General features: G+C 35.3%; 1 protein-coding gene across 3 annotated transcripts in view; it reads right to left on the bottom strand.

Moving 5' to 3' along the window:
• Nucleotides 1–2,713: 2,713 nt before the first annotated feature.
• The window catches only part of LOC146004337 (uncharacterized), an 84,549-nt gene continuing 71,679 nt past the window's right edge, over nucleotides 2,714–15,583 (bottom strand). For all 3 annotated transcript variants that reach the window (XM_083143125.1, XM_083143124.1, XM_083143126.1), the window contains exons 5-7: nucleotides 13,246–13,341; nucleotides 11,730–11,775; nucleotides 2,714–10,679 (exon numbers count right to left, since the gene is read on the bottom strand). In XM_083143125.1, coding sequence (XP_082999251.1) covers nucleotides 10,018–10,679; nucleotides 11,730–11,775; nucleotides 13,246–13,341 — 804 coding nt within the window. In that variant the 3' untranslated portion in view covers nucleotides 2,714–10,017. The remainder of the gene's footprint in view (nucleotides 10,680–11,729; nucleotides 11,776–13,245; nucleotides 13,342–15,583) is intronic.

Raw genomic sequence — 15,583 nt, 5'->3', positions numbered from 1 at the left:
CCCTTTCTCTCTCTCTCTTCCTGAGAGAGAGAGAGAGAGAGCGAGAGCGAGGGAATTCTTTTTCTTCCTCTCTCTTTCTCTTTTCTCCTCTTTACTTTTCCTCTCCCTTCCCTTCGTTCTTCTCTTCCTCTCATTTCCTTTGTCGACGCTGGTCCGGTGTATGAAACTGAGAAACAAAGACCTTTTGAATCCATCTGAACATTTTTGTTATATAGGGTCCATGCACATTATTTTTGACACAGGCTTTGTATCTGTCCTGAGCAGATTCGTTAGGTATAGCAATTTGAGTTGCTTATAACAAGGAATGTTACGCAACTCTAAAGGTTTTGAGCAGTATTCTAGTAGATGCTAATTTAACGCTTCTGTCAAAAGAGAATTGGTGATTTCCTATCGGGAAGGAGGGTGTGCATAAATTGTCTTGTGCATGTTTTCAGGGGAGTAATTTGCACGCATGTCTAATCTGCAACAAAAATACAATACGATACTCTGAATCATAAGAAGCACTAGAACAGATCATGAATACATCCATTCTATTGACACATTCATTATGCAATCGGCAGGCTTTCCAATTTTATGCCTTAAGGCATCCACAATTAGCAAAATCTTCACAGAAAATAATTTGGGAAGACAGGCATTATTACACTGGCACAAGATTTAAGACACTTTAAACGGATGGTGGAAGACAACTCAACAGTGTGGTGTCAACTTATATGGGCCTGTGGGGTTTGAGCCCACCCCATAATTTCATAATTTCATTTTAGAAATAAAGTCACCCCGCTTGGGAAAACAAAATGTTTCCTCATTATACATTTAAACAACTCTCACAACTTAATTAGTAGGATTTACACTATCCGCGGTCACATCGTTATTAGGAGAGTGAGAATTGATAGACGTAAAACACTGAAAATAGACAATACACCAATATATACAAAATAGGCACACTAAAAGCAGTTATCTTTGAAATAGGATTTACTTATGAATAAAAAAAAAGCCACTATAAAATTCAGAAATGGTTTGAAACAGCTTTTCAAGCTTAAATTTTAGGCCAAGGAATGAAAACAGGCATTTGGCAAGTCCCCAGACTATTTATGACACATATTATTGCATAAAATTATGAAACAAATCAGCTCACCCAATGTTTCTCAAAAGTTCACGCTACTGTCAACATTCCTTGGACCGTGAAAGATACCACGTAGACAAACTTGCTATCTATTCTGTGCCATGCTAAAAATAAATATTTTTTAAAAATCTAGGAAGGTAAGAAAAAACAATGATTATATATTTTAATATCATTAATATATTTTTGCAGATCTAGAAATGTACAAGCTGTAAAAAGATTTATGTGGTATGCAAATAGTAATATTAACAAGGATGTAAACTGTGGGAAAAGAATCACTCATTTCTATTAACAGCAACTCTGGTCAAGGAAATACACACAGGTACATGGATCATCATCTGTACCAATAGAAAAACGTATAACAAAACAAAACAAAAAAAGATATTGAAAACTTGAAACTTTGGATTATTTTTCATAACCAATGTAAGCCTCCAGGAATGCTTAATGTTGGTGCAAAATGAGGTTGCTAGGTTGCATGTGCTTTAAGGACTTTTCTGGATGTAGTGTCAAGGAAAAATGGATTTAGAGCCAGAACCATGCAACATTGAGGTTTCTGCTGCCTGCTGCTTCCCGCTTCTCAGAACAGGCTTTCCTGCTGTCAGGCCCCATGCCAAGTTGACCAATGTCTTTACTCGGGTTCCTTCTGTTCAAGGTGTTGCAAATACAAGTTAAGTATGATTCAACTATACCTGGCAGGTCTGGGAAACTTGCAAAAACAAAATAGCTCCCCGGCAATACGTGGCTTCAGATGATTCCTTACTACATTGACAGCTGCAACTAGTGTTGCTCACTTACATAGCTTTTAAATCACAAAGAGCTTGAAGGAATTAACCATCTCCTCAAAGAAAAAATCTACTTATTTAACCATTTTAATGAATGCAACTTATGTCTTACTGCCAAGAAATTAACACTACACTTACAGCTATTTTCTTCTATTACATAGTGTGTCACCCTACTGCACAAAAGAACATGTTAGTAGCAAGATAAAGCTTTTTGATGCCTCATTGGCCCAGCATATTGAGTATGAGCATGATGTGTTCAAATCCTAGACTGAGTATGGGTCCCTATCAAGGAGATCTGAATTTGAACTTTACAAAATATATGTATATTTAATAATGGCGATAAGAGCATCTGTGGGAATTAAAGCGATGAATAAGATAAATGAAAGACTTGTGAATTGGAAGAACCAATTCGTGATACTAACTGAATTTCATGTCTTGCGACGTTCACTTACAATTGCTGAATTTCAGAGGTCTATAAACCAGTGATGACTCTATATATTATGCACAAATTTTGAAAAAGAAAAAAACTACACATTTCTCAACATCCAGCCCAAAAGAGAAATATATTTGCAAAGTCTAAATTCAATGATTACTACTTCAGATGGTTACCTAAAAAGATGACGAACCATGTAAAACTATGTGAGATGTATATACTAGAGTACCTTTTGCTGTGTGACTCATTACACATTAAAAAAATTAACAGATGGCAACACTGGGTACAAAACAGGCATGCAATAGTTTTACATTATATCAAATACATCCAACTTCCCTTGTCATTTACTTCATGAAACACTTAAGAAACAAAAACCTTACAAAGTATACCATGTCTCATTATATTTCTTGTTATATATACCAGTACTACAAAAGTCTTCATGTTAAGAAATTATTAATATACATTACACAAATAAGATTGAAAAAGAAAAAAGAAAAACTTACTTGGAGAAAACACATGAACGTAACACAAACCCAAATTCACTTCCCTTTGAGAATATCTTTACCACTTACAAGCTATAATCTATGTGAAAAATAATAAATTGTAGTATTCAACGATATACTGCCGATGTTACATACTTCAATTTGTAAAGAACACTTTTTTTTTCTTACTAAAATAGCACCAAAATGTCTACAACATGTAACCACACATACCTGATCATTTTTAACTATACATTCAATATTTTACCTAATGAAAAACTAACAGGTAACAATTCTTTTTTTCGTTAAAAAAATTAAGCAGGGAAAGATTGGAAAATGGTGAAAATTATTGCTTGTATGTGAAAACTGGAGTATTTTTATCAGCTCACATGTGGATATGACTTGATACATGTGTGTATAAGTTCTCCATTGGTACACAAAATTTTCTCCAAATTTTTTAGATATATCTACATCAGAGCTGATCCAATCAGCAACAAGTGTTTTCTTCCATTTTCCACTTTCCTCTATATATACTTATCTATTCTTTTGTCTGTCACTTCAGTCGACCTTCACACTAGGACTGATAAAAATGAAGGCATCTCTTTAAGGAACTGACAAAGTTGTTAGGTTTTTAGTTAAAAGCTTTGAAGCATATATGATACATGATCTTTGTGTCCCTTATAACGTTAAATTATTCAAGGGAAAATCCTTAACATTTATAGGACAGGTTATTAACTTGAAAATATATGTTACCGAATGTACTTTCTTTTAAGCATACATATATATAAATTCACAAACAATACACATTATCAATAACATTTGCACATCGAGCAGTTAAAGTCTATGTATATATTGCAGCTAATACTAGAATATTTACCTTACCACCTGCTCACCTCAACCCAAAAACCCACTCCCACACCTGACGGACTTTTGCAATTCTCGCTGCAATATACTTTTTATGTTCCATTTTGCAAATGGAAGATTTGTACTGCTAAATTTATTAGGAATACTAAATGAGTTGGTTACATAATGAGAACTGTGTAAACGATAAACTATCTGCTGTACTGTAGTGTAATGTATTCTTTGTATATCGATTCCTTTTTGGTCTTTTTATGTAAAGTTTGCAATTTTTGACATACCCCTTTAGAAATCCATTCTCTTCCAGTATAATGAGAGAGAGAGAGAGAGAGAGAGAGAGAGAGATATTGGTTTATTTTACTTAACTTTTCTGGCACTTTTGGCTAATTGCGAAGTGATATGATGGAATTGATGAAGGAACACTCAAGAAGAGCACCCACATGCAGGCTGAGATTTGAACCTGGGACCGCTGGTGTTGAAGCTGTGCTAACCACAATGCAGATAGAGAGAGAGAAACAGGCACCACTAGGTACAAAGTTATTTAATTCAAAGACCAAAAGGGAAATTGCATAAGATTGAAAATTGTTATATTTGACTACGGCATGCCTAAGAATGTGGTGGAGTGTTATCATCTATTCTTTACACCCCCCCTTCTTAAAAAATGTCACTGAAATGAAAACTGTGGACAATAACAAGCTTCCCACTTGCACACTGCTCCTCAGGGACAGTAAGCAGCAGAGTGGGAGTGGAGAAGCCACGTGCATGGAAAGGGTCTCTCCTTTTTCATGTAACCAACTGTATCTTCTGCAATGTTTACAATGTCACACTGCACTCAAGAATCAGATAAGAGGTTTCCCACTGCACAAACATGACTGTCCTGTCCCTCCTATCTAACCCTCTTACAATGCTACCTTACTGCTGCTTGCTCTACAGTCCACATCTACATACGAGAGGACACTTTCAAAAATATGGCCGATTGAGAAGGCCTGGACAATATGACAAAAACAAATTAACATATCACTCTTCTAATTGTAACTTTTTCAGGCACTTCCAGGGTATTAAATTATGTATTCGATTTTGCACAGATGGCCAGAGAGAAGAATGAAGTATTATGTCCTTCCATATTGTGTTAACCCTAAAAATACCATGAAGTAGTTGGGAGGGTGTTTCAACATCTCCTTAATAGAAATTATTTTTACATCTTCCATATTCAATGAAGACACATTGAAATAGTTCATTCCATTCCTCCATTTTGACCTTCATTTTACAATAAAGGATATTTCAAAGTAAGACTAAATTCATATGATCTGAAATGACTACTGTTGTAGCTTAAGAGTTCAAACACGTTAGCAAGCATGTACTGAACTATCTATTCATGTTACGGGACTTCAGAGGCAGTAAGATGTTTATATACACATGAAACATGCTTATGTAAGAGCAGACCTGTTTGCACGTGAACTGTGCATGAGAAAAGAATCAGTGCACATTTGTCTCGTACAAGTTTTAAGTTTTCATTACTCATAGCTCTGAAACAGAGCTCAAAGTTGGGTGGGGGATGGAATCTCCTGAGCTAGGAAAATCTAAGTAAAGCATCCCTGACTGCCTCAGTGTCACCATGTTAAACCATGCAGCATCTCCTCAGATAATCACAAGGTTCTTGAAAACATTCCTCCACATAATTATTTTCATTTCAAGGGTTGAAATATTATGAAATTATCAATTTCAGAGCTACTTTTCTTGTGTGCTATGTGGTCAGATACAAAGAGAGTTGATTATCTGATGTGTGCCTAAAGAAAAAAAAGTAATCTTATTACCTTTTCCTCCATAACTGATTGATTGATTTTGTGCTTGAAGCCCACTTTATGCACAGATAGGCTAATCAGGACTGAACATACAAAGTGTATCTGGACAACTATGTCTCTCCAGCAGGTATCCAACCCAGAACACCTTGATTACAAGGCGACGAATTTACCACTACGCTATCAGGAAGGCCTTTCATCTGTAGCAAATTACAAATCTTGCTTTATGATTCTTCTGCATGTTTCAGAAGCCATTTTTGGCAGACACTAAAAACTTAACTGAACATAATTCTGATGATTAACTACATCATTCTACGTTAGAATTTCATAACTTCGGTATCTTTACGTAAATTCTATCATCGTTAACTTTTCACATACAACTTATAACCATTGTCAAGGAGTTAATAATGTTAAGGTAACTGTACAGATAAAAGTTACATTTCACTAACCAACATGGTAGTAACTTTGTGGAATCCTCTTCCCAGCCCTTGGAAATCTTAAAAGAGTTAACAATTGAGTGAGAGTTCTCTGCAACTATCTAATCTCAAATATTTCAAAGTATGTACCACATACTCACCATATGATGTTTATCGAAGTGAGACATGTATTTGAGTTAATTATTTTTAATTAAATTTTTCTACTTCCATTAATTACAATTAGAAATGTGCTGGTATGAAAATTTTATTAATAGAAAATGATAGATATTTGTTAATAAATTTATTGCTTAGTACTAAGAAGGATTCTATTATCATAGTTAATATGAATTTTCACTTTGTTGTCACATAAAAAATCACTAACACAGTCTTTACAGAACATGTTAATGATTTTGCAATAATACTGCCAGTGGATATGTAAAGGTAAAGAAAAATAGCAACAACTGATTTGTCGTTCAGGGTCTAACTGTAGTCTTGACAAGACTGGCAGTTCGAACTAACTAGAACTGAATTTGTTTTAATGTGCTGTTTGGAGTAAACCTGAACCAGTGAAATGTGCCTCTGCCAGGAACTGAATCCAAGTCCAAGTCATTACCTGAGGTCCATAAAATTTATGGCACTTAGAACATCATATAATGATCATGCAAATTTCACAATTCTGTTAGAATTCCAATCTATTTAGTGGCATTGATTTGATCAGATGTGGATAACCATGTTCAGATATGTTAATTAGGACTAGACCAACAGTTTAGTGGGATCCGAACCATTATGTGCCTCCACAAGGTATCAAAACCAGGAACCCTTGATTACAAGGCATCAATGAATCTTTTACTCATCTTCTAAGCTTAATTTCCAACTTCAATTAATCTTTGTTCAATGGCTGAACAATATCCACGATTTTCCCATTTTCGCACATTGCAAGTTCTTCTTGAAAAGGATATCTAAGGTAATGGGCGATGATGGCACTGCCAAAGACACCAAATTAATGTAAAAAAATAAGTAATGAAGGATGGACTGTCCAAGCCATACATTGCATTATGGGATCTCAACTTTAGTAGCCCACTTCTTTGCTTCCTTCAAATGAATATTGCGACTTTCTAACATGCAGGAATTAAAAATAGATGATGATCAGATTTTTTTTCTTCTGAGGAGTCATTTAAATTTCACAAAGCAGATTCTTGTATTAAGTGTAATAAGCAACAGTTTGTTATTAAACAATATGAATGTTTCTCTTGTTTTCAATAGCTTCTTGTACATTGCCCACTGTCCTGCTCCATTCACTAACAGAATGAGGAAACAACTGTTAAAATTATCCCAAATATTGGGTGCCCAAAATGAAGGGAGGTGGGGGGGGGGGCAAGGACAGTTTACTTTTCCTTGGTAGACAAGGCTTAGCATTAAAGGTCATAGTGTGGGGGCTACCCCCTCCCCCCATCTGCACCACTGCAAATATATCATATGAGGCAGAAAAAAGGAAGACAAGTTAGAACAAAATATGCATGTGACAGTTCATCTCAATCTTGTACATAAACATTCACCTTAATTTCACCCCTATCTCTTGGTGTGTATTTGTCAACCATTTGTGGAGATGATGTGATCGGCCCCATAGTCCTGTTAACTTTACACCCAGATAACCATTTAGTGAAACCCAGAGCTGCTTCATGCAGGGATATTGCTCCCAAATGCCCTACTGCCTGAACCACCGTGGCTATGCTTGTATTTGTGTTAATAGGGGAGAGGGGAGAAAGGCGAGAGAAAACACTGGCTTTTTGTAAACATTAAGTTGTATAGAGCACCTGGATGTTTAAATATGGAATTTAGTAGATATAAAAGGTGTGGGAGGTGGGAAACTTTCCTTTAAGCTGCTCTGATGGCAAGATTGCTATGTCTTTTCTTCACAATAAAAATGACAAGCATTCCTTACCGCTCCAATTGCACTCAAAAGCAATTTATTAACCCAGTTTACAATACATTTGCTTATTTCAAACTGCTCTTTGTCTTTTTTTGCATAAGTTATATATATACCTATGTTTAAGAAAAATATTAACTTATATCTAAAGCCTGTTTTAATTTATTTCTGTTCCTTTACTCTCATACAAATTGTCTTGTTTCTATAATAAATATAACTTAATGAGGATATATCCATGTCATAATATGTCTTATTCATTAAGAACCATTTAAACCTGTTCGCAAGTCCAAGTTTGCTTGTAGAGATACAATTTTGTATCAGAACTCCCTTCTACAAGATTTAGGGAGATTTCACACTTAAGCAACAAGCAACATACGTCACTTGCTAAGATGTTTTCATTGATTTAATGTAAGCTTGTGCTGCTACAGTGTGAAATCTTCCTTAGACATCAAATACTGTACACAAGATGAAACAAAGAAACATTTGAATGCATTTTATGATAATAACGACAGCATACAACTTTGACATTCAAACAAGCAGAATTGGTCCTCGTTTACATAAACAAGTTTTCGTAAGGCCTGGCATGTGTAACGATACAATTTTTTTCTTTAAATACCTGCAAAATTGCAAATGCTTACATGCAATGAGTTTCAGCTTGATTAAAAATACAGCATGTTTGTTTGTTTCTCAAAAGTTAGTTTATATCTAATCAGAACTAATAAACGGTGCTCATTTGAAACATTTAGAATCTGTTTACAATGAAATGTGTATCTTCTTGATAATACTGATGGCAATATCATACCGAACATTTTCTAAAGATGTAAAAACAGTTCCATGACTACAGAATGATCAATGCTTCATTTCATATAACAAATACAAACATGAGACATGAAAAATCAACACTTCCTAAAAGATATTTACTATAAAAACACAAAATACATTCAATTGCATCTGTAGTGATGAGTACCTACCACCTCCTAGATAATAAATATTTATAAATCTGATAGAGGTACAATGAATATCATTTGTCAGTTCAGTTTGGACACATTGTTTAAAACTATGATGTCATAAATATTTTACAAAGTTTTGTTATTGCATTGAAATAGTAAGTAAACGGCAAACTGATATTTAATTCATCCACATGTTCAAATGAAAAATTACACTTTTCATTGGCAATGATCTTTAGGATGTTATTGTGTACTTCCAAATTTGGAGACTAAAGTTTAGAATCTGCACATGAGTAACAAGGTGAAAAATACATAAAATGCAGGAAGATTCTGTATTTTTATCATACGTTGTTTCTCTGCCACTTTTGGCTAATTGCGAAGATGAGGATGAATAAGGTTTAGAAGAAATTGATGAAGGGAGACTCACAAATAACACCCACGTCCAGGCTGGGATTCGAACCCAGTAGTGTACAAGAATAAGCTGTGTGCATGGTTGTAATAAAAAAAAAACATTAAAAAATTCCACTACCATGCTGATTCACTGGAATTGGACTAAACATACGAGGAATTGCCAGTATATATATATATAATATGATTATACACAATTTACAAAACTTAATAACCATCTATACAAAGAAAAACAATACGTAGTAATTGAATTTAAAATATTATTACAGTATAACAATGAATTTTACACATCCACATATTTAAACTAATCTGATGAATACTACCTATGATAGTCAACAAAACCAACGAAAAGTTAAAAATCCTGCTACACCCATTGATGTAGCAAAAAAATGAAACTGTAATTCCTGTGGATTACTGAATATACTATTGCGATTAACAAAAATTCACTGTACCTCTACAGAAAAAAGTAACCAATTTCAGAATCAATAAATATTGTTATAAATTATTATATTCATTACAGATACTTTTGAAGCACTGCAGTAAAAAATCAAATGCACACTATTCACTCATCATTGCATATATACATGTATTATATTTAACTATTTCCACATAAGCAAAGCTATTACTAAAAAAAGGTTGCTGTCTCATCCATTTGGCATGAACTATATATATTGCTAATAATTGTTAATAATGACAAAACACCATGTTCTATGTTGTAAATACTCCATAGTAAATACACTTAACTAAAGCTTACTACAAACAAGTGATTGTCTTTAGGATCTTACAAAAAAAGATCAAAGGTTATCACAGTAGCATCCCACACACCCAGAATAACCGGAAAAAACACGACTTTACTCCCCACCTTCACCTTTTGTAGTTGCTTCGGCCTGGAGCGGTTCGTCCTCTACGACACTGTCAAAATGTTCTTCCACGTCCAAGTCTCCGGAACCTAAATCCTGCTCCTGTTTTATCCTTTTGTTCATAGATGTCTCAGCTCGGGAGGAGTCGTACGATTTGACAGATTCTTTCTCGGATGCCATCATATCCGACATGTCCTCCTGAAGGCTGAACTCGTCTCTTGAATCGTCGGCAAACCTATGTCCGATGAAACCTTCGCCACTTTTACGATATGTCGACAAGTAATTTGCTAACGTCGTCACCGTAACGTTCAACAGTTCGGCCGCTTTGAAGAGTGTCATTTCTTTTCGTTGCAGCTTCTGGAGGACCTCGGATGGGCCCGGCTCGCTCCAGAAATCACGTAACCTGTAAGGATGTTTCAGGCAACCGTACGCATCGCGGTATCGTCCGTAAAGTGTACCGTAGGATACTCCGAGTAGCTCGGCTCCAGCTTTCATTTCCAGTTCCTTGTGTTTGATGGCTTCCATGATCCGTTTGGTGAAAGGTTCCTCCCAAAATTGTTGCCGACGTCCAGTTGCCAGGTAATCGTTTAGTTTTATCACACCACCATACTGCTCAGCCAGTTGAGCTATATTTTGGGTCGGTTGGTTACCACCTGCAGACAAAATGAAATATATGTTTGTTTACATGGACTTTCTGCAAAAGTTTTAGTTCTAAATTTTTATTATAAAATAATAACGCATAGTGCAACAACTCATGAGGGACAGGGCCTACGCACCAACTATCACATACCTCAGCAGAGGTGGATGATTATGAAACCAGTTATAGGATGACATGTGACGAAAACAATGAGCTCCTCGTCATTGTTGAAAGTTGAAAGTTTACGCCTCCTCTCTCTCTCTCTCTCTCTTTCTCTCTCTCTCTCTCTGGGCCAAACTTTGCTTCTTCATTTCTTTCCCCTTCCCTCGAGAGAAGTTCAAGAGGGAGAAAGACAGATGGAAAGAGTCTCTTCTTCTCTTTCTCTTTCTCACGAATCCAGGGTTCGAATCAGGGTGTTTCTCTGTTTTTTTCCACCAGGAATCCCATTCCCTTCCCAGGAAAAGAAGATAAATAAAGAGAGAGAAAGAGTGAGGGCCCCCTCCTCCCCGGTACTCCCAGTTGTCATAATGCCGTACGTATTCAACATAAAATCAAATTGTCACTACATAAAATGACCACAATTAATATAATTCACACAAAAATCCTGTAAGATGATCCTTATTTAAAATTCTGAAATACTTTTGGTTCTTCAAGTACCAGTAAACTCTCAATGACCTCCCTGCCTCACTCGTTGGGCAAACCCAAGTTTTACTTACAAGGTGAGATCAACTGGAACCCACGCATTCACCTCTTTCCAAGTGGACTACTGTTCTTGGGCAACAGCATGTGGTACATAGCACGACATTCAATCAAAAACAGTTTGGTTTTTGACACTAGAAGGGCACAGGCAATCAAATGATCACACGGTGAACATCAATGCTGATGCTGATGCTAGCTAAGCCCACAATACTTTCGACTCAAATGATTATTCTTCATGACAATGCTTTTCCATTGTTTGCAAATTGTTAAAAAATGAAGTATTTTTGCAGTTCAATGCATCTCGAATAATGAAAATTATCTACTACTTCAAAATAAGGGATACAAACAGTTAAAACTATATTCTTACCATCAGATGTAACACCCTTTGAAGATGAATTGCTTTGAATGGAGTCCTGAAATGACAATATAACATGACAACAATTACAAACAGAAAATTAAGATACTAAAGAATACCATGTACTAAATTTGTCTTTTATGTAATACTGTTACGGCTGCTTAAACTATGTACTTATTCTACATGCTTTTACTTTATTATTGTTTGGATAATTTCAAATATTTTTACTGTATATTTTAATTCAGTGAATGAATTTTAACCTTTTTACATCCATGTAATTTGCTAGAGGTATAGTGCTTTATACTAGGCTATTTCTTAAAAAAAATTGCCAATTTGGCACAAAATTTGTCTTTCAAATATATCAATACATATTACAATTTTTTGGGCAAATTTACAAACTAAAAAGTAAAACATTACAAATGAAAACATGGAAACTACAAATTGCTTGGGTACTTTTTAGTATGAATAAAGTAATTATAATTGGAGAAAAAAAACTTGATCACTTATTGACAAAAGATGTTGAAAACCTTGGCATGCAAAAATTACACAACTGACACCTGTACTCAGGTGTCATGGTCAGCACACTAGATGGCAAGTCCATTCTCTCCTTACCCTCGTCAGACATTCAAACCATACCACAAATCTATTTTTAGACAGTATGGATCTACCAGTAATAACAAAAGTAGTTGATGCACAATAACATTTTAAAATACAATGTATACGTATTGAACTCTTAAAGGATTAAATGTTATTTTGTGGTACATGTTTTAATGCGAAAGGGCTGCATTTAGAGAATTCTTTTGTTCTCAGCATCATAAATATTTTCAGAAAATATTAAAAATGCACTTATCTGATTATGATTCTCGAACATAGCATGCTTGGGTGCTAATTTTTTTAAACACTCTAACAATGAAGTTATTCATGTTGAGGGAAAGCATTGAGTTCCCAAGTGGATGGTGGCAGAGGCCACCGAAATTAATAGAACATTTACAAGTAAGTTTCACGGATATATCTTTAGTAACTCGCTTACGTCTTATATAAGGAAGTTATGTTTATGTTAATTAGTACCCTTTTTTCTGCCGCTTTTGGCTAATAGTTGTGATGATGATAGTGACAATTAGATGAAACTGGTGAAGGAGCACTCGCAAATCACCGAAGTTACAAATTAAACCAAAGTAGTTAAAAATTTTCACAAATACAATATCCCATGGCATACCAGTATATTTATTTTTATTTGTATAATTCATTTATTTATTTTATTCAATTGTGTATTTCATTTATTCATTTTGTGGCAAATTTCATACATCCAGCTTGCAGGAAGTCATGCTTTACTCATATTTACCTTACTTTATATTTATGAAAGTACACGTTTATATTACTTTGCAGCCCTTCCACGCATAATTCTCGTAACAAAAACATTTTGTTTTACATATAGAGTAAAAATCAAAGTGTAAATATTTACATCAGTTACACGGAGAGGGGAAAACAGAACGGAAACTCAACTTAGTAATAAACTAAATAAACTTACCTCGCCAATGGAGTCCATCATTGGAATTACCTCCGAGTCATTCTCAGATTCATTCTGATTTGTATCCAGAGGTGCATCTGCTTTGCCTGGTTCCTCCTGAAACAGATAAGAGAAAACTTACAACACTCCAAAAAACTGAGAAAAAAGTTATTTTTAAAGTTTAAGATTAAAGCACAATTCAGTTGTATTTAACAGCCCAAATTGACAAATCTTTACTCAAGAGAAACAAGTCATGCTACATCTCACACAACTCCTCTATGAAGTAGTCCAATCTAAGCATCCAGCACTTTTTCGTTCTCAAATTCACATGATTATTCTTCACACATTACAAGAAACAATAAACAATAAAACTGTGTAACTCCTCTACATAACCGTAACCTACACTTATGAAACAAAAGTTCTTATTAAAAGATGATGGACCATTTGGAAAGATTTAACAGGCTCTTGATACAAATACCACATTAGTAAAATTGACACCAAATTTATTGTCAAATTTCAACATTATCATTATTGGTTAACAATCATTATTAATTGATTAATCTGACATATCTACCTATAATCCTTGATTAATGTATGGATTTAGTTTACCTCAAACTTATCACAAATGATTACCGTAGCTTGCACTCTGATTATATTTATGTATTATTTATGCTGTTACTATGGTGTATTGTCATCTTACTTTCAAATGCCACCCATATTATCACTTATCTTCATGTAAGTGCTACAAGAAATTTAATTGCATTAATTAATAGACTGAGATCAAGTCATTTGTGTACTAGGCAACATTTATACAGAATTGGAATAATGAACAAGAAATGTGAAAGTGGCTGGGAAAGTGCAGATGCACAACATATAATACTGGAATGCTCAAAATATAATAGCGAGAGAAATATCTTGTATAAAACTTTAAATAATCTAAAGGTTCAGTTTCCAACAAATTTGTTAAGTTTAGTTGTTAATCCAGATCTGCGGATTGGTTATAGTTTGTTGTCATTTTTAAGGAAGTGTAACATACAATTGTGAAACACAAAGTGTGTTTTTTTAAAATCTAAGATCTGTAAAAATGTACATTTTATATGTGTATTGTAATGGACACACAACTGCATAAAAGCTGTTAGATTCAAATTAAAGGAATGAATGAATATCACTTATCTGATGATGAGGCATAATCTCCAATCAGGGTTCTTTTTTAATTCATGCACTGAGTGTTATAAGCAGAGACATCAGGCTTCGTTATATCTTAGCTGCAAGTTTCTAATATCCAGAGATTAAAATAAATAAATGAATAAATAAATACAGTACTTTCTCACTTGAGATGCATACATTGATATGAAATAGTGTAGAAAGTTTGCAGAAGCCATTTATGTATCTGAGTCAGACAAGCGATGATATACAGGGTGAACAGAAACTATAGGAACAAACTTCAGGTGATTATTCCTGACAGGAAAAGGAACAAAAAAGTTCGTATCAACATATGTCCGGAAATGCATATTTGCCAAGGTAGATGACACTGAAGAACAACATCATTCTCTCATAACAACACTCACAGTGTGCTAATTTGTGTTTAGAGCTACGTCGAAGAACCATGGTCAGTTATTCATACCAGGAACAAGCCGAGATGGTTTTCGTATATGGCCATGTGGAAACGGTCGAGAGGCCGCACCGATTTATCGAGCCACGTATCCGGACAGACAGCAACACTGGGGCCTTTCATACAGGCAAACATGGAGGGTGGCCGCGGCATGTGCGTACACCAGATCTGGAGGAACATGTGCTACACGATATTGAGAACAATCCCAGTAGAAGCTCCAGGCAAGTGGCCCGCCAGCATGGTGTACGCCAAGCGATGGTGTTGTGTATCCTGCATGAAAACTGATACTACCCCTATCACCTGCAACATGTGCAGGGATTATCACCAGTGGATTTTCTTCCAAGGGAACGGTTTTGTCGCTAGTTTTTGCAAAAAGTCACCACCATATTGGGTTTTCTGTCGTCAGTCCTCTTCACCGATGAAGCGACCTTTGGTAGAGATGGCATCGTCAACCTACACAATTGTCATCTGTGGGCTACAGCCAATCCTTGGGGAATGGTTCTATCGTCTCATCAGCAACGGTTCAGCATCAATGTTTGGGAAGGGATTATTGGCGACCACCTACTTGGACCATTTGTTCTTCTACAATGCCTTAACGGACAGACATATCTGAAATTCCTGCAGAACACTCTGCCTTTTTGCTTCAGAATGTGCCATTGGCAATACGACAGGTAATGTGGCTGATGCATGATGGAGCGCCAGCCTACTTTCGCATTATTCTTCGTCAACACCTCAACATCTTCCCCA

The sequence above is a fragment of the Lepisma saccharinum genome, chromosome 21, assembly GCF_977018435.1.
Source record: "Lepisma saccharinum chromosome 21, izLepSacc3.1, whole genome shotgun sequence".
Lineage (NCBI taxonomy): Eukaryota > Metazoa > Arthropoda > Insecta > Zygentoma > Lepismatidae > Lepisma > Lepisma saccharinum.
The sequence above is the reverse complement of the archived record's forward strand: the minus strand, read 5'-3'. Positions and strand labels throughout refer to the sequence as shown.